The sequence below is a fragment of the Dermacentor albipictus genome, chromosome 6, assembly GCF_038994185.2.
Source record: "Dermacentor albipictus isolate Rhodes 1998 colony chromosome 6, USDA_Dalb.pri_finalv2, whole genome shotgun sequence".
Lineage (NCBI taxonomy): Eukaryota > Metazoa > Arthropoda > Arachnida > Ixodida > Ixodidae > Dermacentor > Dermacentor albipictus.
The window spans coordinates 117,026,202-117,054,111 of NC_091826.1; the positions used below are offsets into that span (position 1 = coordinate 117,026,202).

The following is a 27,910-nucleotide window of genomic DNA, read 5'->3' on the forward strand; positions in this document are numbered from 1 at the left end:
GGTCAGAAGGGCCTTGCAATTGCATGAAACGGGGAAAAACGGCAGGAGAAAATGGAATAACAGTCGACTTAATCAAACACGGAGGAGACATAATGCTCGGAAAACTGGCGGCTCTCTATACGAAGTGTCTACCGACTGCAAGGGTCCCAGAAAACTGGAAGAATGCAAACATTATACTAATCCACAAAAAGGGAGACGTTAAAAAACTGAAAAATTATAGGCCCATTAGATTACTCCCAGTATTATATAAAATATTTACCAAAACAATCTCCAATAGAATAAGGGTAACACTGGACTTTAGTCAACCAAGGGAACGGGCTGGCTTCAGGAAGGGATACTCTGCAATGGATTCCACGTCATTAATCAGGTTATCGAGAAATCCACAGAGTACAATAAGCCTCTCTATATGGCCGTCATAGATTACGAAACAGCATTTGATTCAGTAGAGATACCAACAGTCATAGAGGCATTGCGCAATCAAGGAGTACAGACCGCTTACGTAAATACCGTGGAAAATATTTATAGAGATTCCACAGTCACCTTAATTCTACACAAGAATCGTAGGAAGAGACCTATAAAGAAAGGGGTCACACAAGAAGACACAATCTCTCCAATGCTATTCACTGCGTGCTCGGAAGAAGTATTCAAGCTATTAAACTGGGAAGCTTTAGGAGTAAGGTTCGACGGCGAATACCTCAGCAGCCTTCGGTTTGCTGATGACATTGTTTTATTCAGCAACACTGCGGACGAGTTGCAACAAATGATTGAGGACCTTAACAGGGAGAGTGTAAGAGTGGGGCTGAAGATTAATATGCGGAAGACAAAGCTAATGTTAAATAACCGGACAAGGGAACAACAGTTCAAGATCTCAAGTCAGCTTCTAGAGTCTGTGAAGGAGTAAGTTTACCTAGGTCAACTAATCACAGGGAACCCTGACAATTAAATAGAAATTCACGGAAGAATAAAAATGGGTTTGACCGCGTACGGCAGGCATCGTGAGCTCCTGACTGGAAGCTTACCGTTATCATTGAAAAGGAAAGTATACTATAAGTGCATTTTTACCAGTGTGGACATATGGGACCGAGACTTGGAGACTGACAAAGAAGCTTGAGAACAAATTAGGGATCACGCAAAGAGCGATTGAACGACGAATGCCAGGCATAACTAAGACACAGAAAGAGAGCGGTTTGGACAAGAAAGCAAGCGGGTATAGACGATATTCTAATAGACATTAAGAAACAAAATGGTGCCGGGCAGGTCATGTAATGCGCAGATTAGATAACCGTAGGGCCATTAGGGTGATAGAATGGGTACCAAGAGAAGGGAAGCGCAGTATAGGAAGGCAGAAGACTAGGTGGTCCGACGAAATTAGGAAATTTGCGGGTTCTAGTTGGCATCGGTTGGCGCTGGACAGAGATAATTGGAGATAGTAGGGAGAGGTCTTCGTCCTGCAGTGGATATAAAATAGGCTGCTGCTGCTGCTGCTGCTGATGATGATGATATGTTCTAGCCACTAACGTACCAACAAACAGACAACCTCTACCACCAACTGTGGCACATGATACGTGATGTGCCTTACACCAACACCAACACCTTACACTAACCTGCTGTCATGTAATATGTCAGAACCAGCTTTCTGTAGCAGTGTTACCACTAATTTTACAAGAGGTGAGCATCCGCGAATATTATTTCAGTGTGAGAACCAGAACCACTTGCCGACTGAAACGACAACTCAACCAACCTGCTGCGTGACTGTGCCATAGAATAACTGGACACTGTGTGTGCTTTTGCATTAAGCTTGTACTGTCCAGCAAAACTACATCGATACTACAAGAAACTACATTGACACGTACTACCAAGTCCACGCACATGTGCACGAATACATTACGGATGAACATTTTGTGCGTACCTCATGCGGACTTTTAACAGGCAGTGAAACCATCACACGCACCTGCAAGCTTCTCCGATGCCGAGGTGTGGGTTAGACGGGGAAAATTTTCTCAGACGATCAAACCAAGCCAACATGCTTAGTAAATAACGGATGATACGAACCAAAATCAAACGAGAACTGAAGCAATAACTCTGGTTTGAATTTCGTTTTTCATCATGCCCTGAAGGGCAATGTTGGTCATATGCAGCCGTATGCCCATGTCGTCGATTAAGATTAACAATGAATACCGGCCTTGCCACGAAGGTCGCGGCAAGTTGGAGCTAGGGACAATGACTGTTTGCTTACCTCTCGGTATGACGCGTATGCAAAGATTCGCACAAGTATCGATGCAAAACTTTCTAGAGGTTCCCAAAATATTTGTATCTAGACAAACATATATTTAATAGCACTGCGTTATGAATATCAGCAGAAGAAAGCTTTTGGCCTCAGCTACTTCAACTTCGAAAGTGAAACAGGAAGCTATCATGCCACCTATCCTACAGGAAGCAAGTGGCGCTTGAAGCAGCAGAAAACCGGAACAGAAACTATTTTTGCGTGAGTTTGCAGCATAGTGAATTCGAATATTCTAGTTCGCTATAGTTTGCAGCAAGTATTTCAATACGCTGTCACTGCAAAAGCATCCATCGCTGGCGAAGCGTTCATCACAGACTGCTTTCCCGAGCAGGGGACGATACCGGCAATCTTATATGCTCGGGATAGCCGAGCTACGCTGCCGAGAAGCTACGAGTTAAACAAGACAACGGGGACACATGCGATACTGAGGCATATTTCTTTATTGATCGCTTCTTTAAGTACATAACCACGTACAAGGTAAAAAGGCACATGATGTCAGCAAGCACGAAATATAGACTTGTCGCTTTACCGTCTTGGCCCCAACGCAGCACTCATAAATACAGAGCCTATACCTTTAATACTTTTCTGGAAAAGAAGTAAAAATAAGTAGGGGGGTAACATTAAATTCAAAGCACATTCAACACGTTTCAAACTTACCTGTGTGGTAGCTTAATACTGTTGTACGGTGCTATGGAATGACACTTAACACTGATAAAAGCATATTACTTTACTTGACGTGTAAGAAATCAGTGCTACTTTATACATATTACTTAGATTCATCACCTCATCTAAGATAAACTAGCTGAAAATATCCAGAGAAAACTGCTAGATTAATACTCAACATCTCATTCCCCCACCTAAATAAATTAAGAACATCCAGATGTTCAAGCGGAGACTAAAACAAGAGCCAGAAAGATTGTAATATTTATGAGATTCTTGATGTGTCCATTCTCAATGTGTGTGCTGAACCTTTTTGCCACAGATGTACCTCTTAATGTACTGTCAACCCAATCAACAAGCATTATGTCATTGGTACATACCTCGGCACTAGTGCAGTCGCAAAGAGAACTAAGTACCCAAGTGAATGTTTGATGATATTTGGCAGAATTGTGCAAAGCAAATTAACCAAGCAGTCTGACGCCATAGCAGATACAAGCACAAGTAGACAACAGGAATGCCTGTCAAATGTCTCAGGTTCACACAAATGATAGAACAACAGGAACAGTGATTTTCAACGAATTTTAATAGAAAAAGATGACTTTCAAGTTTCTGCACTAAGTACCGACAACACTGCCTTTCAGTTATAAGCGTCTGAATGACGTGTCATGTAGGCCAGCTGACAAAACATCACATAAGGATTTTACTGAGTGTGAAGCAGATATAGACAACCAACATTCCTCTTCCTAGGAAACACGGATTGAAACAACGGCTTCTATGAAAGCAAGTGCCACTATACAAATAATCAAGAAACATCAATGAAGAATGAAGAAAAATGCAATAGAAAGATGACATCGAACTAGCTCAGAGCATCAAAAAGTGACCAGTAGTGCCAGGTCTGCCTGCTGGAAAATGTCTTGCAGCATTTGCATGGCGATTTCATAAATGACATTCTGACTTTGCCGTTCTCCTGACTACTACTACGGTTTCGCGGAAAATTGGCCATTGCGGCAATGGCCGGTACAACCCCATTGTAGCGGTTTCAATTTAGTGCGCTGTCTTTCACTTACACTGTCTGACATCAACAGTTCAGGTCACCTCACAGCAAACATTTTCCGACATGTTAACAACTACGGTATTTGGTAAGGCTTTTAAACAGACTAAGAAGTATGGAAAAAAATATGGAGGCAGAAACCGTTTTTTTTTAACAAGTGACTAAGCTTTCGACTTTGCATGGCTTGCATAAGCGGTTATGTCCTTGTCATATCTAAGTTTGTACTGGGTGAACACTGTACTTCCGATAGAGAGTCCAGATCAAAATGACACAGTGGCGTGATGATGGAAGCGGACAGACAGCACAATTGTTTGAAAGCATGGCTTCATGCTAAGTACTAAGTCGTAACTTCGGTATTGCCACAAATTTTTCAGGACAACAAGATCAACAATGGACATAAAATGTCGAATTAAGTGTCAAATGTATGAAACAAGACCTATAAAGCTATGAAGTTGTTGCGCAGTTGTTGTACCAGTGCTTGTCCTGTCTTCTTGTGTTTCATTTGTGTGGGCGCTGCCCAAGAATGAATAGCTTCAACTTGCCAGCTTTTCAAAGGAAGAAAGCCGATAATGTTTGCAAAGGCACAGAAAAACCCTTCAAATTAAATGTTGATAAGCTACTCATGCACAATAAAACTTATACATACTGTAAGGCACCTAACACAGTCGTGACATGCGCCATATAACTACAGAAGAGAAAATGCTTACGCATGAACAACATGCCTCATTTCTTGGTGTTATCATATCCACTTCAGTTATCATTTGCTAACATACGTAGTCTTCTGCCTAAACCTGATCTACTGCGCTCTTTTTAGAAGATAATTGTTCTGGCATCCTTGTACTAACAGAACATGACTAAATTACGAATTACGTAACAAATACGTTTTCGAAGACGGCAAAAGTACAACATGTACCGGCGCGATCGAATGGAAAAATGCGTTGGCAGCACCTTAATTGCAGTTAACAAGAATATTGTATCTTCAGTTGTTCACACAAACTCGGCATTCGAAATTGTTTTGGTCGTATGTTCTTCACCGTCCACACAAATATTACTAGGGGCATGCTATCGTCCGCCAGGTTCTGGTCCTTCGTTTGCAGATCATCATCATCATCATCATCATCATCATCATCATCATCATCATCAGCCTGGTTACGCCCACTGCAGGGCAAAGGCCTCTCCCATATTTCTCCAACAACCCCGGTCATGTACTAATTGTGGCCATGCCGTCCCTGCAAACTTCTTAATCTCATCCGCCCACCTAACTTTCTGCCGTCCCCTGCTACGCTTCCCTTCCCTTGGAATCCAGTCCGTAACCCTTAATGACCATCGGTTATCTTCCCTCCTCATTACATGTCCTGCCCATGCCCATTTCTTTTTCTTGATTTCAACTAAGATGTCATTAACTCGCGTTTGTTCCCTCACCCAATCTGCTCTTTTCTTATCCCTTAACGTTACACCTATCATTCTTCTTTCCATAGCTCGTTGCGTCGTCCTCAGTTTGAGTAGAACCTTTTTAGTTTGAGTTTGGTCCTTCGTTTGCAGATCAGCGCAGGGAAAGTATATCTCTGGCTGCTGAACACTGTCCTGCCAATAATATTTATGTTTTCAGTGATTTTAACTTTCCGCATGTTGACTGGCACCTCTTGTCATTCTCTACCATGCTGCGAAAGATTTCATCAACATAACTTTAGATTACTATCTGTTTCAAGTCATTAACCAACGCACTCGTGGTTCCAACATTCTCGATCTCCGATTAAATAATGATACTGATTCCATAAGGCCAATTTCAGATACCAATGGCTTTAGTGATCATAACATGTTGCAGCAGCAACTTAGCATCCCGCTTGATTTTTCAGGAGTTAGTTAAAAACATTCATGACAATAACAAGGCCAACCTTAATGAAATAAATAACTCGGTTAGAGGTATTTTTAATCAGACATTTCCGTCCTTCTTTTCGTCTCGCTCTCTAAATGACAACTGGATTCTTTCGAAAGACAATATCTCGGTTCTGGTGGACAAGTATGTTTGCCTAATTAAAATAAGTAACCAAAGACTCCGACATTTAAGGAATAAAAAGGAACGTCTCTACGACGGCGCAAAACACCTCCAAACTCTGTCCAGTTAGGCAAAATACAAAGAATATTTAAAAGCATATTGTAAGGCTATAAAAACAGCTAGAAATAAAGAAATGAATATTACTCGCATGACCTGCCTTTTCTCTTGAAGTATAACCCTGAAAAGTTCTGGAAAACGACTGCTCCCAATGGCGTGGGCAGCGGTGTTTCTTTACAACGCGATGACCTAACACGACTTTCTGATCAAGGGTATGCAACAGAACTCAATGGTTTCCTTTCATGTGTTTCCACTCAAGAAAATCATTCCAGTGATCCATCTGTTCTCGAAACGGACTTTCGCTTTATGGAGCTGATTGAAATCTTGCTGGAAGGCATAATCTCTCTGATTTCTAACCTTAAGCTATCTACATCTTTGGCATTGATAACATAAATTCTAAGATGCTGAAGAACACCTCTTGCATTTCAGGTCAAATATTGTTCCAGCTATTTAAACAGTCATTAACATCTGGACAGTTACCGGCCGACTGTAAGGTTGCGAAGGTCATTCCCATATTTAAAAATGCAAGTCGACAGGCAGCTGAAAACTACTGTCCCATTTTGCTGACCTTTATCTGCTGCACACTTCTCAAACACATTACTTCATCACGCCTTTAAAACCACCTTGAGTCCAACAATTTCTTTTTAACTAACCAGCATGGATTTCGGATAACTTTATCATGCGAAATACAAATACTCGAATTAACCACAGATCTACATTATAGCATGGATAATAACCTTCAAACTGACTATCTTTCTAGGCTAAAGCATTTCACCATGTAGCACATTGTCGTCTTATTACAAAATTATCACTCCTTAGAATTGACAGTTTAACTCTGTCGTGGAACAGAAACTTTTTATCTTGTTGCCTTCATGTTACAGTCGCAAATAATGTTCCTTCTTCCCTCTGTGACGTAATATTTGGTATACCACAGGGTAGTGTCCTGGGCCCCTTGCTATCTTTATTTTACATTAATAACATTAATAACATTAGCACTAACATAACTTCTAGTATAAGGCTTTTTGCCGATGAATGCATTGTCTACCAGGTTATTAGAAAGCTAATGACTATCTTACCCTTCAAAATGACCTTAACGCTATGAACTCCTGGTGTGATAAATGGCTGATGATCCTTAACTAAAAGCAAGGTAGTTTTGTTTATTCGTAAGCAGTCTACATCTAGACTACCTTATTCTAGAAATAATATAATGTTATCTCATGCTTCTTCATCCACCAACCTAGGATAACTCCTTTTCTCTCCTGGAAGGAGCACATAACTACCTTTTGCTCTAAGGCATCTAAACACTTGGCTATTTGCATCATAATTTGCCTAATTCTCTTATGTACATAAATTATCCTATATAACTTTAGTTTGCCCGCAGCTTGAATTCGCTTCAGCGGCCTGGTCTCCTCATCAGGAGTACGTGTTAAGAAGATAGAGTCGATCCAAAATAGGCAAATTCTATTTATATAATCTAACTATGACCGCCATTTCAGTGTTACTAATCATAAGCAAGAACTTGACCTCCAGCCGTTGGATAACCATCGCTCTGTTTCACGTTTTTGTCTACGGTATAAATACGTTCATACCCTACCGTCTCATCGCTTACCAGTTCGCCTTCCCACGTGCACATCACGATGTCTACATAATAACCTGACCATCAAATGCATTTTTGGAAGCACTCAAGCTTTTAATTCATCTGCACTACCAAGCGCCATTGCTCTTTGCAATTATCTTCCCGAGGCCATCGTCACGACCACTGACTAACTTCTTTCGTGAACTGGGCAGGCATTTTTAAATTGTTTAAAGATTCCACATTCCCTTGTGGTATATATCGACTAGATCTTTAGTACACTGATAACACTCCAGTGCTTTTATTTGTTGTCTGCTGACATAACTCTGTTTATTACTCTGTGCCCCTTCACTCAATGCTTCTTCAGCGATTCAAGGCCATGATATCTTATTTCAATGGATACGAGGTCATTGCGGTATTATTGGAAATTAGGACGCGATAAAGCAGCGCGGACCTAAAACAAAGAAGACCGCTGCATCCCCATGCCTCTCTCAAGGAACGACGCTGTGAGAAAACTTCACATTCTAGCACAGAGGCTTTCCTTAACAGAGTGGAATACCATACATACAAGGCTCCTCAGACGTCCGGCCGGACTGCACTGACGCGAAGCGCCTCTTCTGTGTTGAACGTGGCTGGCAGTTGCCTTCACGAAAACTTACTCAGCATTAATTGGAATGGCTGATAGTCCTGCATGTGATGTTTGCGGATGTGAGGAGAACATTGTCCACTTATTGTGCCAGTGTCCTCAATTTCAAGCACAAATACAATCTTTGTCCAACACATTGAGGAAACTAGATGATCGTGCTCTGAGTCAAGAGACAGTACTAGAGCACCGGTCTTCAGCGATCATAGGCTCAGAAGGCAGTGAAGGCACTTCTGCGCTTTCTGAGAACGTCTGGTTTGCACGAGCGTCTTTGACTCAGTGACTGTCCATGCACGTCTCTATTCCCTTCCCCTCTCCCTTCTCTTTTCCCCAAGCGTAGGGTAGCCAACCAGAATCTTGACTGGTTAACATCCCTGCATTCCTTATATTCCTCTCTCTCTCTCTCTCTGTGTGTGTGATGTATTGTAAATAAATAAATAAATGAATAAATAAATCGATGAAACCTTCTGTGCAGTTCTTTGAAGCATGTGGCAACTGTGTGAACTGTTGATGTGCAAAAAATTTAGCCATTGGGAACAACTTGTCAAGTATGATCAGTTGTTTGGTACCAAAGTGAAATTTTATCACACAGAGTGAGAGGCCTTTTTTGTTTAGAGGCAGAAGACTAAATGATAATTCCCTTAATTTTGATGTGCTCGAGAGTCAATACCCTGTGGTTAAATTGTCTATGGCAGCTCTATCAAGTCGATGGGACGTAAACCTAGGCAAGAGAGGCCTCATGACAGTGACTACAACAAAAAAAGGAGAAACCACTGGAAACAGCATTGGCAGGTTCTTACATGAACAAAAAAAAACATGGGTGTGGTGGTGTAAGGTAAAAAAAAACACGGAGAAAAATATATGATATGGACACACGATCATGCATTATGCATGACAGGCAAGAGGTTGTCGTTTTTGCAACTGTTTGCACAGGCCTTATATGTACAGCATGTGCCAAAACAATGCTCCACAACTGCACGACTCAATCACTTTGCTGTTCTTCTAGCCTTGTGAGCAGTAAGAGCAAGCTGCTTCATAGAAATAGTTGAATTCGCAGTGCTTACTTACACTGAACTATGGTAGTATCCTGTGGTTCGGAGAGTGTTATGACTGCTACCGGGATGGAATGGCATCCGGCCGGAGGACCAGGAGCATAACGCTCGCACAAGAACTGGAACACTGCGTCGGCACACCAGCTGGTTGATCTTGCGAAGGTTGTGTCGGCACAGGACTGTATTGAGGACGGACTTGATCCATGTGACGCTGAAGTTCACCTTCTGCCGTTTCAACGGTGATCTTTTGGGATCCTGTTGTTTCGTTCACTGTGGCTGGCAGCCACCTTTCTCCCTCTCCGAAGTTGCGAGCCGAAATAGGAATTGCCGGTTTCAGCTTGCTTCCTTGATCTGCCTGTGGAGAGATAGGGAAGGTTACGGGCGGTGGAAGGCACGTGTCAAACCGAGAACGGATCTGATAACCCAAAAGACGTTGAGACGGTGATCGTCCATCATACAGGGGCGTTCTACGGTAGCTAAAGAGCAGTTTAGCCAATCGCTCAGCCAAGTCACCTGACCGAACCTTCTTGAGGCCATCTTTCAGCGTCCGCATGCGTCGCGTTCAGCAAGTCCTTTTTATTGGGGGTGATATGGTACCGTACGAAAATGCCTTATAATATTTTCCGTCAGAAACTTCGTGAAAGTATCTGACATGAACTGAGTTACGTTGTCTGTCATAATGGTTCTTGGTCTATCCAGCCTGCAGAAGATTTCACGCAAGGATGTAACTGTCGATTGCGCTGTGGCATGACGCACTGTAATTGCTTCGATCCATTTCGAATGTGAATTTATGGGCACTAGGATCATGGTGTTATTCACAGGACCAGCATAATCCAAATGTACACGTGACCGATTCTCCCGCGTTAGTGGCCAGCTTACTGGTATTTTCGCCGGTGGCACTGCACTTGCTTGTATGCATGTAGTACAATTCCTACTGATTTGTTCGATAGCTCCGTCGATTCCCCGGTGCGTCTCGTGCAGGAGTTGCAGCATGTCACCACGAGCAGCCTCGGGAATCACGACTCTGTGACCCCAGTAAATGAGACCTTAGTAAACGGTTAGCTCACTATTTCGTGCGAAGTATGGTTCCAACGGTGGATCGGGTGCTTTGCGCTCCTTTGGCCAACCATGAAGCACGTAGTACTTTACATTTCTAAGTACTTGATCTTTCTCGGTCAACTGTCTCATTACTTGCGAAGGGCGTGTCATCCAGCTGCTGCATTGAGTGCACGTACTAGTGTAGCTCCTCTGATGTGTCCTCGGTGGTTTCTAGACGAAGCCGACTGAATGCGTCTGCATTCAGGTTGCCCGAGCCAGGTTTGCACTCTATATTGTACTGGTACGCTCCCAGCAGCAAGGACCAACGCTGAATTCTTGCAGCAGCCGTGATGGGCTTGGGATGATCTTCGCGAAATAGACCCACCAGCGACTTGTGATCTGTGATCAAGGTGAATGTTCTTCCCAGTAGGTAGTCCCGAAACTTTGATATCCCGAACACTACGGCCAATGCTTCACGCTCAAGTTGTGAATAATTCCTTTCCGCTTTGATAAGTCTTCGAGAGCGAAAACCTATAGGCTTGTCAACATTGCCAATGCGATGGGAAAGTACCGCTCTGATTCCGTTCGGTGACGCACCGCACTCCAAGCGCAGCGGTAGTGAGGGATCGAAGTGAGTAAGCATTTTGGCATTGCATAAAGCGTTTTTTTTTTACTTCTGAAAAGCTTCCCGTTGTTGAGAGCCCCGATTCCAGCGACGTTCATTCGTTAGCAAGTCGTAGAGATGGGATAGCAGTCTGGCCATATTGGGAAGGAATTTGCTGTAATACGTGAGATGACCCAAGTAGGAACGCAGTTCACTCATGTTCTTGGGTGTTGGCGCCTTCATGATAGCGTCCATTTCTTCTCCAGAGGTTGCAGCCCTCCCGTACTGATCTTGTGGCCAAGGTACGAAACTTCAGGCATCCTGAAGGTGCATTTGTCCTTCCCTAGCTTGACGCCGTACTCTCGAAAGCGCTGGAGGACTGCCTTGAGGTTCTTTCCGCCATCATTCCCCTTCTCGGCAACCAGAACGTTGTCCAAGTACGCCTGGACTCCCGGCAACCCGTTCAGGACGTTGTCCGTTATTCGCTGAAAGATAGCTGGGTCAGAAGACACTCCAAAGGCAGACGATTAATGCAGAATAATCCCCTATGTGTGTCAATGACAGTCAGCTTCTTTGACTGCTCATCCAGGCGAACCTGATTATAGGCGTCTCCAAGGTCCAGTGTGCTTTAAATGTCACCCTTGTGCAGTGCAGCAAAAGGGTCATTGATTACCTGGAGTGGGTACCGCTCTGTCACACAGCTGGCGTTTACCGTTAGCTTGTAATCGCCACACAATTGAACTGTTCCGTCTTTCTTCATTACCGGAACTATCGGCGTCGCCCTATCCGAGTGAGCCACCGGGGTCTGTACTTCGGATTTAGCAAGCCTGTCCAGCTCGTCAGAAACCTTTTCTCGCATTTCATATGGAAGTGGCCTGGCTTTGAAGAACTTTGGAACCGCATTCCCCTTCATGTATAGAGCGGGCGGAACCTTGAACAGACCCAGTTCAGGTCCAAACACGTCCTCGTACTCACACAGGATCGCTTGCAAGTTTAGCCCTTGCTCCTTAATGCTGGACACGCTCAAAATCGCAGCCCCTTTGTTGTTCAGTGCCTGGGTGAGATCACGGCCGCACAGGCTCGGTCCGGAGACGCCAACAACGGTCAGTGACGCCGTAGCAGTCGTGCCGAAGTATGAAACTGGGAGCGTTAGCTTCCCGGCTATAGGCAACGAACCCAAGTGGCATGACAACTTCAAGCTGGATTTTTCTAGGCAGGCCAGCTTGTGCGATGTTGGCAGTAGACGTCCCAGGACACCACGCACACGGGTGAGCCGGTGTCAATTTCCATCACTATGTCGGCTCCGCCCCAACAAAAATTGCATCGTACCGTGCTGACGAGTCCGTTGGCTGCGGTTGGTTGCGGCTTTACTGTTTACAGCTGTGCGGAGAGCTCGGCTTTGGCATTTTTCATTGAGCCGCTGCTCAGCGCCAAACTCTGCTGCGGTCACTTTCCTTTATATCGACATACGGTAGCTAGGTGTCCCTTTTCCCTACAGTTGTAACATTTGGCGTTTTTAAAGACACAAGTCGCCTCATCGTGCTCGCGGCTTCCACACCGGTGACAACCATTAGACTGACTGATTCACCTGACTGCAGGTTTTTCCTACCTGTCGCTGCTGTGATGTTTGGAGTCGGGCATGAAATAGAAGGTAGCTGGCCCATGCCGTCGTCCAACTTATCCACGCTGAGGACGTTGAAGGGAAGGGCTGCTTCTCATCGAGAACGAGGAATGTGGGATTTATTTGCAGTATCTACGTGAGAACGTTACAGTTCATCAGTCTAATACCTGTGTCACACGGGCACATCTGGAAGACCTTCCAGTCGACGGCCTTCGACACGCCACAACTATATCGACTCAAAGGTGTTGTCGCGCTGCTACACGGCACCATAGAATAAAGAACAACTTTTGAAAGGTCGTTGAGTGGTTCAGGCGTTTCTCGCAAAATTGTGTGGCACTGCGGATCTTTATTTTCGTTTTCATGCCAGGAAAAATTAAACAACATTAAAACCACTTAAAAGCACTATAATTTATAATTTATTTTGTTTGTTTATATATTAAAACAAAATTGTTTATACACTGCCATACGTATATGTCTAGTTTTTAAGTTGTTGAGTAGAGAAACTGCGGCAACATTTGCGCCGCTGGATGCGGCTGCAGTTTTGGTGTGTGTTTACATGTTTCAAATTTCAAAGTGCGCTGGTGCGCTGCGACTGCACTCTTGCTCTGCCGCTATGGGTGACAGAGAGACAGAGGCTCAAGATGGCAAGGCTGCTATGATATTCTATATGGGTGTGATTATGCAGCTTGATGCCGGGAGGGAGAGTGTACTAGACAACATGGAGGAATGAACACAAGCATGTCGCTGCTGTCGAGAGTATGTGCAGTTCGCACATATCATGTGGCGAAAATACTTTTTAAATAATTAATAACACACATAGTATTGTTAGAGCATTTTGGTTTTATTTGTTCTTTCTAACCGTGAGTACGAGCACACTGTGAACGAGAGGGAATGTTCGCGCTGTTTCCGTTGCTCAAAGGCAATCGAGATTTCGATAGAGTTGTAGGGTGCTCCGTTGACTCGATAGACTATTGACTCGGCGGCCTTCGAAACCACCCGTGTAGCAGCTCGAACTTGGCCTTTGAGTCAACTGACTGTCGACTGGAAGGCCTTGCAAACGCCCTTGTGACACGAGTATAAACTTAAAGAGGAATGCACACTCAGCAGCCGCACAACAGCTGCTTATAAACACTCTGTCCTCCCTAGATCCCTAGGTGAGGGAAAACAGCCGTTCAACCTGCTACCAATTCGGAGTGTTCAGTCATCGTAGCCGGCCCGCCTTTGAGGGAGAGGGGTTAGACAATTTCAGCGCAGGTTTCACCACGCCGAGATGAGTGGGTTCTCGCAAACACGGTGCCTGACCCGAGCAGGCGCCTCTTAATCCCCGAGCTGACCTTGCACAGTGGACGCCGCAGCTGCCCATTGTCTGGCGTCTTCAAAGGCCCGTGAGAAGGCACCGCAAAGCACCTCCTTCCAGGAATTCCCCCTGCTTCAATCGAACCGTGAAGGCGTTGGCGATTCCACTAACAATACTTGGTCCGCCGACCGCGTTTAGTCATAGCGGCGCCGAGGGGGCGTTGACGTGGCACATTGTCGTCCATACAAAACGAGTCACCGCGGCAGGTGGGGAAGGCTTCCATGGTCGCTTTGGGGAAGCTCGCCACGCTCGCAGCTGCAGCTGGCTGGGAAAATTTTGCAGATCGGTACCCTTGCAGGCCGTTCGTAACGCTGCCGTCTATCGCCCGCTAGTCTGTGAAGCTCGGGCTCTTCCTTCGGTTCCGTCTGCTTCATAAGCTGAACACCCTGTCGTGCAGCCTCTGCTGCAAGCACGATGTTTTCTGCCTCCTGCAACGTCAGTTTCGGGTGAGAAAGCAGTGGCTTCTGCACGCCACTGCTGCAAATTCCGCACACGATCCTGTCTCGCAGCAGGCGGTTCAACATGGTCCTGAAGTTGCATTTAGCAGCCAGGCGTCGAAGCTCCACAATAAACAGCTGAGCTGATTCCTCTTCCCTTTGAATGCGGGTCAAGAACTTGATGCTTGCGGCTACCTCATTTGGCATGGGTGCGCAAAATTCTTTGAGAATGGTAACCGCTTCCGCGTAGGTTAACTCGTTCACCTTTCGCGGGGCACAACGCCCACTCGGTACGTCGATAGGCTTCGATCCATTTGCCGAGATGAGAAGCGCTCTTCTTTTAGCGTCGTCGACGATGTCGTTACCCTCGAAGTACGACTCGACTCTGATGTAGTACGGCGACCACTTGTCCTTGGCGTCGTCGAACTGTGAAACTTGGTACGCGATGGCAGGAGTGTTCGCCGTCATCAAGGTGCTGGTTCGTTGCTCGTCGCCACTTTCATGACTGCTACCGGGTCATGAAAGTGGAGCTATTATGATCCTGGCCATCCAGCCGGATGGCCAGGATCATAATAGCTCGCACAAGAACGGGAACACTGCGCCCGTTTATTCATTGACTGCAGCCCTTTTTCAAGACGTTCCGAAGCAGCTGTGCACGTGTGCACGGCAAACAAGATTTTTCTGTCTTCGTTGTCGTTTTCACTTTGCAGCAGGAAGTGTGTAGGTTATCCTGAAGTGAAATGTACCATTAAATCTGATGGGCGACAAACTCTGATATGCATGCATTCAGGCAGATCTTCCAGATTCAAAAAAAGACTGAAAGAGCAGAGGAAAACTTTAGCTTAACAAAGTGAGTGCGCTGACGTTACACAGATAAACACGATTTCAATAAACAGGTGAAAGCAGTGCTGTCTCATCTCGTTCTCACCTTTTGCTATCCTGTTTGCCGCATAAGCGCTGCGTATTATGGCTCATGTTTAGCGAAATGCCTTTGTCAATCAACTACCTCCAGGGCTAGTTCGCCGTGTGGCTAATAACTCTTCCCACGCAGAGACGCCAAGTACAGCTGCACGTAATCATGGTTTCACCGGTAGTGGGTTCGCAATATACACCGCAAAGTGTATATTGCGCACGGCGAACTAGCCCAGGACGTGGTAAATGCCTTTGTCAATGGCTAACCACAATTTAAGCATTAAGAATGAGGCCTATATGTCAGCTCTAGATTATTCCCTTCAGCTACTTTGTGACTCATGAGCCAGCCGTGTTTCCTAAAGGCCGGATCCAGCTCCACAGGGTCACCACTGAACTGCAGTTTCTTATAGGAACATGGACTCTGCATAAATTAAGTTTCCCATTTTTTACACACTGCAAGTGCCCAGAGTTTTCATCAATCTTTTACTCACGGAAACAGGCGTACTTCATCCTTTTCACTCAATAAAGAGGTGTAAAGATCGATGAAAAGCTATTGAACGTGTTTGTGTTTTCGATCCGCAGTCACTGAGAAGGCTCGAGCGCTGCACCATGCCCGTTCCCTACTGTTAGCTTCGCCGTAACGCACCAATGTTACGCCATCAAGCAAACGCAATGTATTGCAGTGAAGCATATCAAGAGTGTAAAGGGGCCACTGTTGCCGGATATAGTGCGGTACTCGCGGCTCCCGCTGTCACGTCCACTGTCACAGTACAAACACAGAGACGCCTGATAAATATATTGGCAGGCTTTGAGAGATATTTCGGACTTAACTGTAGTGATTTGCGCGCTTGCTTCACCAACCTAGCACGCTCTGTATACAAGATCGTAACGGGAATTAGGCACGCGCTCCTTAACTATATACAAGCACACACGCGCCTCAGATTAACTGCGAACTGCTGTACCGCGTACCTGACGAGTTTTGCTGTACAGCTTTGGCAAGGATCTATATAGAGCTATGAAACATTGCACGGTGACGTTCATTTTTCACACTTTAACATACAGTATACGAAATGTGTTTCAATGCATCGTACCGTCAGCGCTGCTTAATGCTTTGCCAGTGTAGCTGTACAGCTGTCAAAATTATGTAGGGCTATTAAAGTGCTTAGCGACGTTCAGTTTTCTTACTTTTACATACAAACAGTTGAATTTATAAACTGTTTCCGTTCCCGTGAATCCCATTGTGCTGTCTGCTCAGCTACATTAGGAAGTAATGCATCGGCACGGTGTGATACTCTGCCACTGCTGCTGTGCAGCAGTCACAAAGATATACGACCATTAAATAGCATGGCGAGGTTCAGTTTCCTTACTTTCACATACAAAGTGCAAAGAGTTGAACTCAAACAGTTTCCGTTCCCGTGTGAATCTCCTGAAGTGTGCGGTACGCTCAACATACTCGTGGATGATACATCGGCAAGATGTAATGCTTTGGCATTAAAGTCATCCGAGAAGGCACCTCACTTCCATACGTATCCCCCTGCGAATATCAGAATTTAATAACCTACCATCGCAACAAAACGCAACAAACTCCTCTCGGACACGGCTTCTTGGCCGTGCAGGTGTGATGACCAAGCCCATTGCCAAGCCCACACCTTTCTCTATGCCCACACACTACGACGTGGCGCTTTCTAGAGTTAAAGCGCAAATCTTACAGTTGAATGCGGCGGAAGTAAGGTCGGGAGCCGATAGTACGACAAAGGACGTTATATTTTGGACACCACTTACGCAAACATTTTAAGCTAGGGTGCGGTGTCAAAGACAATCTTTTTTTACAGACAAAATAAACAGAAAAATTACCATGCGATAGAAGATTTACCCGGCGACGGCTCATTATTCAGTATAACAATTACTGTAACGCTACCCTCCGAGCATAGAGTTATTATACTGACTCTAGAGGACAAGCTACCCATAGGGCCCATGCATTAAAATCGGGAACCTCAAGAGCGCCGCCATGTTGCTACGCGCCGAGGTTGCCAGCTCCTGAGACGCTTGCTAGACTTGGTGACAGTAATCAATTTTAATCCGGCAACAGTAGCAGCGTAGCAGCATGGCGTCTCGCTTGAAGTGTTGTGATGTGTGCGTGCAACCGTGTGTTTGGGCTTCATAAGTCGGTTCTTTATTCTATGTTGCGGGATGGTGTGGGTGTGGTCCATGTTGGCCGTAGAGCTGGCAGTTATGCAACCGAGGGATGATCCTGTTCAAGCTTCTGGCGGTATGCGGTTTTCAGCGGTCACGCCTGTTGCAGGAGTGTCACTCGACGACGTTACGAGCTCGAAGCTGTGGTCAGATTCCTCGTTGGCGTTCCGTAATTATCTTCGCACGGGCGCGGTATGTTGCAAAAGCCGCTTTCGCGATCTATCGTCGTGACGATAGATCGGGTTTTTTATTATTATAAGTAATGATCCAGCTGTAGGGCACATGTAACCGACAAACGGAAGTCTCAGGAGAGCACCTGAGATGGTAGTAGAGCAGGCGGCGCAGGAACTCCAGGGCACCCGAGGGACAGTGGGGGGATCAAAGCTCGAAGCAGAACGGTACGTAGGTTGGGGCCGCCGAGGCAGGTGTGTGCCAGGGAGTGTTCGCACGGACAGCTCCCCTGGCACGCGCAGCCGTGCCTCGCAAGGTCGAGATACTTTAAAGGCACCTGCCCCCATGGTCTTTCTTTTGCCCCGGCGCAGTGAGCACGATTAACGAGAATAATGTGGAGGGCATCCGGTGCAGTCGCGAATGCATCATGACAAATGTAGCTCGCGTCGCCTGGCGTCTGTAGTAATATCAGAGTTGGTTGTATGAACTTTATGCACAATACGTTTTGTTACGGTACTTCAACGGAATGGGTCTAGAGGACGGTGTTGGTACATTTTTTCGTACCGCCCTAATCCTATACCCCCACTACAAACACACACATACCCTCTTTTTTTTATGTATACATACAATTCCTTGCCATGACGGATCATAGCCTCCTTTATTTTTGAAAAATAGAGGAGGCTATGGACCGATTGACCAGTTCAAGTTGTCAACTTGTCAGTAACTGTCGTAGGAATCACTGTGATAAACATAATTCCACGATCGGAGTGTTTACTTTCATTTTTTGTTGTAACACTGAGGACTACATAGAACTTTATTTTGTATATGTGAGAGAAGTATGTGGATATCACGAGCTTAAGCCAATGTGCGATACACAGACAAAGCAGCTGCTACAACATGAACTGCATTGAGGGCCACACAACACATACGTAATTAAAGGTGCAAAATATAGGGGGAAGCTTCAAAATACGCTCTGTAGCACTGCAAAGTATAACATATATTGTATGTGTACAATAAATGTTCAAAAATACAATGCATCAATGTACCATTTGCCTTCAAGTTTATTATGAAGTTCAAGTTTACTGAAGTTTATTATGAGCATATGTACAACAGGGATCAACTAACACACCCGCAGTCGAGGTGGCTGTTCGAGGTGTGCTGGCTGCCTCAGTGTAAGAAAAAGAAATTGGGTAAATGTCGACACCAGTGCCACTGCTTCTTGCCTCTGACCTGCACGTGCCTCTGCGGCATCTTTGTGCACAAGTGTGCTGGCGTGGTGAGGCGTAGGAGTCATCCGAGAGAAAGAGTATTGTTTACATGGAGGAGTGGCTGTTCACATTGCCTGTCACTTTCCCTCAAATGTTTCCTTGGCGACTAGGGTGACACACCCGCAGTCAAGGTGGCTGTTCGAGGTGTGCTGGCTGCCTAAACGAAATAAAAAGAAATTAGATGAATGTCGATACCAGTGCTATTGCTTATTGCCTCTTACCTGCATTTGCCTCCACGGCCTCTTGGTTTGCGGAGTCTGTATGAGGGAGCTGCTGTGGCTAGGCGTAGGCATTGTCTAAGCAAAAAGAAAAGGCCATTTAAATGGGGAATTATGGAAATAAATGCAGTTATGTCTGCTTCTTGCACTCTTCTTGCCTAAAAGTTTTCAAACATAGTGTCCAGAACACACCAGCACTTTGACTGCTTCTGCTTTTTACCTGCAGGTGTTGTTGCGAGATCCTTAGTATGGCTGCGTGCAGCATTGTAACACTTGGTGGAGGCATTTGAAGTGGTAGCCAAAAATATAAAGAATCATCCTTGTCTGCACAAATACTTTCAATTTCTAAATGCAGTGGTAACTATCACTATTGGTGCAAGGCCCCCCCACATCTATGCGGCAAGTGCCATAGCTCGAAACTGAATTGTTCCTTTATGTTTCACAAGGCATCTGATATGTCCACATTAGATGTGATGTGTTTGTTTTTATTTATCCCAGTGTGGAGAGAGCATCATTAAATGGCTGAAGTACTATAGCGCCAAACAGACGACACAAGAAGAGACACGGACGAGCGCTTATGTCCGTGTCTCTTCTTCTTGTGTCGTCTGTTTGGCGCTATAGTACTTCAGTAATATGCACCAACTAGCCCAACAAAAAGTTCTGCTGAAATATCATTAAATGTTTTGTTTATTTTTGCGTGTCTTGTTTTTTGGTTTATTTCTGAATTTATCATGATGCTAAAGTGACTTATGTAATGGCAATCAGCTTTTGTTTTGCAGAAAAACAATGCATTTCCTGACCCATTGTTTGACATCCCCTCACTCGCATAATTTTGCAGGGTATTCTACCTATATTGACTTGCTTGACCTCCACTAAAGGGTCTTGCATTTTTAAATACGACTCTTTCCTTAAAATCATTCGACACTTCTCATAATTTCTGTACCTTGGGCTTCTGATACTCTGCATTCACTATTTTTGCTTGTTTCTGACTAGAAATGTCTTCTTTAATTTAGAGCTTAAATTTTACCTTTGGAACACACGGAAGGGCTTGCCATTGCATATCTGCATAAAAGGGAAACATGTTTCATTAAACATTTGCAAAATCCCATTGAAGATTGATGAATGCAGCTTGCAGTGTGATATGACTGAATGAGCCATAAAAGTAACTCATCTCACTTGGTAAATGAAAGCACATATTAGTGTGATGCACAAGATACGTTACACTAACGTGGTGGGTTCTCTTGCTTATAAAGCAAAATAATCGGTGCACGAGAAAAAAATTATTTTTGCATAACCCTTGTACACACTGACTTAAGGAAAATGAGCTGGAGCTGTCCACATGATGTACTTATTTTACCTGCGAGTACGGTCAACAAAAATGTGTCCCAGCTGCTTAGTGGTATTCCGGATTATGTCAGTATTGCATATGTGCCTGTTGTCGAAAATAATTGAATTTTGAAAGTGCTCGCAGGGATCTGATGTGCATATCTGCAGTTTATGGGTACATGTAAAAGACTCAGCATCAAGTGCAAGTGAACGGTCCCACAGGCCCGGAGTCGATCATGCAAATAGATTCGCTGCACAAATTTGTGACCAGAAAAGATATGCCACATGAAATGGCATGCAAGGAAGTGTTGAAAATATTGCACAGTTAATAAAACGCCTAAGCTATTAATATGTGGCTTGATGCACTCGTTATGCAAAACGGAGGTGAGGCGTGCAGACAGGAAACAAGAGTAGAGTATTTACAAGCAAACAACACGCGCACCGCCCACTTCTCTACTCTTGTGTCCTGTCTGCACGCCTCACCTCTGTTTTGCATAATGAATCCTTAGGAACTAGCTCAGCTTTCTGTCGTTCTAAGTCTCGATGCACTCTATTTCGTCCGCATTAGGCACTCGCCTCTTGATTACTGCGTGGCACAGAAATACTCGGTCATCAGGCTGTTTTTCTGCTGTGGCCTTTGTAGAAGCATGATTGTTCAAAGTGCAACAATTAAACAGATTCTTTGAGTTGCTTATGGCTTCGCCAGTACAATTCCGGTGCGCTGGTCCGCCTGTCCAGCAATTTCCTACTGAAGGGAAACCTGCAAATAAAAACACCGCTCCGCATGCAGAAAAATGCTCTACTGTGACGCTTCTCGAACAATTGTGATGTACCACAAGCATAGAGTTTCATATTAGTATACCTAGAGGCAAATCTGGCGCTGCGATCGTTCAACCATCATGGGAATGATGGGAAGTACAGGCTTCGGATTGACATTCTGTTGACTGGCGAACTAGTGCACAAGTACTTTTTTTAAAGTTTCGGTTTCGCTCCAAGTGCAATTGCTATAACCTGCAGTTCGACAGTGCAACGCAAAGCTCTCTGCGTTTGTTATGTTGCTCGGAGTGGCGATAGCGCGCTGGGTCAGCGACTGGGACGATGCTTGGGTCGCGGTGTGGCGTCGAAGCCGTGACGAGAAAGCGGCGGCATCGTAAACGTTGAAAGAACGTAGCGTTACGTGCTTTATGAAACTTCAGAATAGAACAAAGAAGGCACTACTGATACAAGACATATACAATTGTACTTCTAGTGGCTTGACAATCAAATTTTATTGAGGGCTTTATTATGTGCTCATTGAAATGCGTGTTTTAGGACTTTGAGAACACAAACTTACTTGTGGTAGGAAAGATAGCTGCTTCCTAGCTGTAGTCTAGTGTCGCACAATGGGTACCCGCAAAGCCACGCTGTAACGCTTCGGAAGCGGTACGCCAATATAAAATATGATGGAGCATACTCGTAGGAGGCCACTAGCGTCCTAGCTAGCACTGCAGCAGATGTGCTTAAAAGTACTTGAAGACGTTCAGCAATTGTGACAGCCGACGCAACCTTTCGAAAGAGCGAGAGAGTTCGCAAGTGCCTGTCGTCTGCGAGAAAAGTCCGCGTTTGCAGCGAGCAGGCGTCGTAGCAGACGACACTTGTAGCATTCCCGACCTTGGCATTCCTCTCAAGGGCGCAACGCTTTGTCACAATACAACATTTTTTATTTCCAGAACTACTTGATGAGTATTTTTATATAAGTACATGCACGGTTGTTTTGCTGTTGCAAAAGTGAATAAATAATTATTCTTTGGCGTTAAATTGGGAACAGAATCGCACAAGTATGCATACTCTGGTGTCCTGCTGACAAACCATAGTAAACCATGCTTCCATCTCAAAGTCATGCAAAGTTTATGTAGCGTGTTGTGCATTATATAACATACTGCAGAAATAGAATTAGATTTTACGCGATAATATTTGAGTATAGCGTTGTTTACTGCGCCAAAAGCAAACGCCACTCGTCTAAAGACCGAAGTCAATCCGAAGCCTGTACTTCCCATCATTCCCATGTAGGTTGAGGCGACGCTCATGATAACCCCCGTAGACACTAGCGCCACATTTCCCTCTAGGGTATTTTTAGAAACTCTATGACCACAAGAGCTGCCTACTCGCGTGATATTCTCAACAAGGAGATAAATTCGTTTACTTACATGTGAAGGTATATGCCAGACCACTTCGGGGATTCGGTGGCACATAAGGCACGAGTGTGTCATAGCGTCCGATGTCGACGCGCGATCGCATGTCAAACGAAACTACTACGCATCCAAAAAACAGATTCGAAACCGAAATTCGCGTCATCCTTTATTGCATGAATGCGTACATCGTGATTTACATAAGTCACGGACTTAGCGATCGCTTTCTGTAAACTTAATATTAACGTACCACCTTCATAAAGCCATCAGGTATGCGTTTTTAGGTGACAAAGCATAAGGTGACCTGTACTTGTTCTCAGCTCTTTCAATAGTAATTGCGCTGGCCACATTGACCAGTAGCAACAGGGCGGCGCCCTAGAGGTTCCCACTTTTCCGGCCCAGCTTTTCCTCTAGAGTTGTTCTACTAACTCTATGCATAGAGTTTCTAAAATATACTAATATGAAACTCTATGAACTCTATGCCTCCGAGTATGCCTCCGAGAGCCTCCAAGCCATGCTCCAAGGACGTGTTCTAGGGCTTCGAGCACCGTAGCTCCGAGTAATGCGAGTAAGAGGAATAAATCTCGAAGGCTATGCTTTTACGAAGTGTAGGTGCCATATAGTTTCATACTACTATATATTTATTTAGAAACTTTATTGCACGCGCTGTAACACCCGAAAATAGGTAATAACCACCTTGTATTATGGATTACTTATGCAATCTGACCTTTGATGCAATCCATGTGCAATCCACTCTGAGTCGTGCCGCGCCAAGCCAGAACGGTAAAAATGGCGCCCGTGACGGGCAGTCGTCCTCTTCGGCTGACAACGGAGTCGTTACTAGAAGCCGTCAAGGAGTTTCCCTGCCTCTACTACCGTGGACACCCGTCGTACAAGGACTTCAAGCGCAGGCAAGAAGTGTGGAACAGCATCGGCGCTCGTTTCGGCATCACTGGTAAGTGTAAGCGCCCACCAGCCAGCTACGGCTTTCGCGGTGGTGAAAAGAGAACCCACAGTTTCTGCTTGGGTCTCGCTGAGGCGTTGGTAGCTTGCGTACGCGAACTGTTCGCGTACCGCCGTCTAATGCCTGCACTGCTTAACCCGAGAGCACTGAAAATACATTGATATGGAACACAGGATCTCGCTGGAGCCAGCGTTTCGAAAGTTCGACTTGTCTTCGCTAGAGCAACAATTGCCGCCAGGACAACACACCCCACTCTCCTCGTGTTTTGAACATTTCGATTGCCTTCTTTCTACTTACACTCCAGTTTATCTCATCTCCTCCTCTGGTCGTAGGGCAGAGTGAGTTGAAAGGACGGATCAAAGGAAAGCAACTTGTTGGATGTGATGAAAACAAGTCCCCTTTTCGAAACTTCGGCTTTAGCGACATTCCTTGTTTCAGCCCTGTTGATCAAGTGTCCGCCTGCCTGTTATCACCTGACTAGCACAGATCTAGATGGGTGGTTAATTGTGCTTGCTACACAAAAGGAGAGTGAACACAAACATAGAACACCTGCTGGCAGTAGCCCGGTGGCCTGGCACACTCTGCAGAGCTTGAGGTGGCGAGTTCGAGCCCCTCCGCATTTCGATGGCTGTGAAATGCGAGAACGCTCGCATATACTTAGATTTGCGTGCACGTTATGGAACCCTAGGTGATCGAAATTAATATGGAGACCTCTACTAAGGCGTGCCCCATAATCGTGGATTTCGCACGTTAAGAAAAAACAACTGCCAGAATTTAATTAATTTAACTAACATAGAATCATGCAAGGACGAGAGTTCATTAACAGTCGAAAAATCAGTTGCAAGCAAATACAGCAAGCCAACCTGCGCTTGTGTATCCTCCAATCGAAGAGCCCCACTGTCCCAGTACAGGTGTGTATGATGCACAATGTGGGTGACACAGGCTACGAACGGATTTCGGTGTTTTACATCACAAGATATGTTACCCCAGGGTTGAACTTTCCTTTGATTGGAGAAGCTTTTCTAAAATTTTCAATAGTAGAAAAACGGCATTGATGTCAAAACTTCCCGAAATCTTTTTACAGCACTGTGAAATGACGTGTACCTAGGGCATCACAACTATTCTACTGAGGAATGTGGCTGGGAATAGACCACTCAACATTCAGCAGAGCACCACAGCCACTGTAGTGGAACATCTGAGGTGACTCTGCATGAATGAGCTGCAGTATTCATGCTATAAAGCCTGTTGCTATTACATATGCCATTTCACAGCTGTTGACCAACGTTCACTTCATTATGCCATTTTGCTTAGTAAGACGTCGGTGAATCTGTATCAAATGACATCTTGTAGAATGCTTGCATAACATGTCAAAGCAGGTTGTCTTTCACACCTCACATTAAGCAAACTGTACTTGATTTCGTGGGAAGACTTGTCACACAACACTATGCTGTCTATTTAGAGCGTATGGTAAATAAAGCATGTTCATTTTCGTGAACAGCAGCACAGAGTGCATATTTCAGTATAGTCACTGACAGCTTTACAGGCTTTTCCCCAAAATGTCTAATCCCCCCGGTCTTCATCCATCTGCACTTCATAAAATAGTTCCCTTCTAAATGTTGCTTACGGCGATGATATCGCCTACTCTTTTGAGCAGTAAAATTTATTACTACTGCTATAAATGATGCAGACGTCACTGATGTCAGTCATGAATAACTTGATTTGAAGATCCTAGCATTACCCTACTGTAACCCCATAACTTCTACAGCGGGAAATTCACCAGCTGTTGTGGCTCTGCTTAGCAACAAGGGCTGCTTAAGGATTGTAAAACTTTGAACAGTTCAGGCAGTTCATGGACGTGTAGCAGCTGATCATCATCAGCCTGTCTTTATGTGCAGTAAAGGACTAAGGCCTCTCCCAGCGAGATCCAATTTCTCTTGTATTGCGCTAGCTGATTCCAACAACAGATTTCGTAATTCCTTCACCCCACCTAAATTTCTGCCATCGTCTACTGCATTGTCCTTCCCTTGGCACCCATTCTGCAAGTCTAATGGTCCACCGGTTATCTGCCTTACACATTACATGGCCTGCCCAGCTCCATTTTTTTCTCTTAATGTCGACTAGAATATCGGCTATCCCCATTTGCTCTTTGATCCACACCGCTATTTTCCTGTCTCTTAAAGTTATGCCTAACATTTTCGTCCTTAACTTGTTCTCGAACTTCTTTGTTAACCTCGAAGCTTCTGCCCCATATGTTAGCATTGGCAGAATGCAGTGACTGTGCACTTATCTTTTCAACAACCAATGCCTCCTTTACTAGATGCCCTTTGCGTCGCTCACTTTCCCATTGTAGCGGCGATTCCCTTAGTTCAGCATAAATTCCATGAGGCGGCACTCATTGCCTTTTCAACTTCCAGCGACGACAGAAGCGGCAGCCGAATGCTTCCGCTGGCACGTTCGTAGCGCCGATACGCACGCGCGTCTGTTAGCGAGCGCTCGTGCGGGCCTCCGAGACAGTGACAGGTGCCATAGTAATCTTAGAGTCTGCAGCACGTGATCTGAGTTGCAGGCGATGGCCATGAGAGGTGCTCGTTGCCTTTTTGTGGAGACGAGAAAAGGGATAGGGCACGGAACCGAGTTTACCAGACAACACGACAGGCATCTAGTAAAGGAGGCATTGTAACAACAATGGTAAGCTCTAAGTCAGGATTTGGTAATGCCTGCAGTATGCATTCCAACCCATATTTGTTTTTTCTATTAAGTTCCTTCTCACGATCAGGGCTCCTTATGAGTACTTGACCTAGGTAAACATACTCCAGCAGCTTGTAGCAGCTTTCAGTTCACTGTGCAGCAGACGATACACCAGCCTTTGACGACATCGAAGTGCCTCCTCTTCTGGTGACTACATGGTACCAGGACACTCAGCATGCAACAAAAGCATGCACCGTGGTCTCACTTTGGCTGTCGAGTAGCAGTCAGAGGCTTTCATGCCATATCCTGCATGGTGAATTGGCAACTGCTACCAGCTGCCACAGGCGATAAGTTTGCAAACCCATTACTGGAATTTACACATCAGGAGAGTCTTCATGCTTTTATCCAGCCATCCATGCCACTTGACAAGCTGCACAAGAAAAATGTAGCACTTGACAATTACGTCATCTAAGTCAGGTTTTAGGCAGAAATCAGTTTTACCCTCGTATGAAGAATGTGATGCCAAAGTTGGTTTCCCACTGAAAGAAAAGCAACCCAAATATTTGTGAGAGATTTTTGCTTGACTTCTGAATAAGTATGAATATGGGTCTGGACTCTACGATGGCTATGTCTTTTGTATCTTCCTTTTCTCATCATTGTCACCAATCATTCTCCTCCTTCTTTCTTCTTCCTCCTTCTTTCTCCTTCCCCATGCACAGAGTAGGTGGCTAGAGGAGTGTTGTACCCCAGCCCAGCCTCCTTGCCTTTCATATCATTAAACTTTTTGCCCTCTATCTTTTAATCTGTGAGCCTGTGCTAGAAATGCGCTTGCTCGAACTTCTAATTTAGTTGTGTTTATTTTGTTACCATACTTCTTTTCCCTTTATTTAAATCCTGAGGATTGTGTTTGTAGATTTGTTGGTCTGCAGCCTTTCTTAATGAAATATGAATAGCAGCAACATCTAGTTAGCGTTACTTGCAGTTAAAAAGGTGTTCTAGTTTACCACTTTGGCTGTGAGTGGTGCCAGCTGACACACCCACGTGCTATCTTGTACACAAACACATAGGAAGGTGAGGGGGAAGATGGCACCACAGTAGCTTAATTGGTAAAAGACTGCACGCATAATGTGGTTAACAGTGGGTGCGGACTCCACCTATGGCAAGTATCTTTTTGTTCACTTTGATTTCCCTTTAACGCGCCCCTCACCAGGCCCCATAGCGAATTTTAGTTATACGCTGGAAGTGGTTACGTGTCCGCTAGGGAGCGTTCTTCCTTAAAAATTTTTCATGTCGGCTCATTAATAGGCGAGATAGAAATATTTCAGTGCCGCGAACCCATGATTTCAGTAGCCGGGCTCCACTGCATAGCGAGACTCTTCACTCGCCTCGTCTTGCTTCCGCAAGCAAAATTCCTTCCCTGCGTTCTCCCATGCCAGACCTCGAGGATTGCGTGACACGTATGTCACAGGCCCTGCCTTCACTTATTTTTTTCTCCTCGCTTTTTTTTTTTCAGCGATGTGCATTTCCACTGGCGGCGTTGTGCACGAGCCGTTATTGTTTTGCGCAGCG

The 27,910-nt window shown here is 45.0% G+C and overlaps 2 protein-coding genes and 1 long non-coding RNA gene across 3 annotated transcripts in view; 2 read left to right on the plus strand and 1 right to left on the minus strand.

Annotated features, from left to right (window-relative positions):
* The window catches only part of LOC135916293 (ninjurin-1-like), a 126,593-nt gene that overhangs the window by 12,192 nt on the left and 86,491 nt on the right, over window positions 1-27,910 (plus strand). The window lies entirely within an intron of this gene.
* Window positions 18,753-19,737, minus strand: LOC135916292 (uncharacterized). Its single transcript, XR_010568895.2, has 2 exons — window positions 19,199-19,737; window positions 18,753-19,134 (listed from the first exon to the last, which is right to left on the minus strand). It is a non-coding gene; the product is annotated as an uncharacterized lncRNA (long non-coding RNA).
* The window catches only part of LOC135916291 (uncharacterized), a 34,673-nt gene continuing 30,203 nt past the window's right edge, over window positions 23,441-27,910 (plus strand). Inside the window, exon 1 of the mRNA XM_065449620.2 lies at window positions 23,441-23,644. Coding sequence (XP_065305692.1) covers window positions 23,479-23,644 — 166 coding nt within the window. The 5' untranslated portion in view covers window positions 23,441-23,478. The remainder of the gene's footprint in view (window positions 23,645-27,910) is intronic.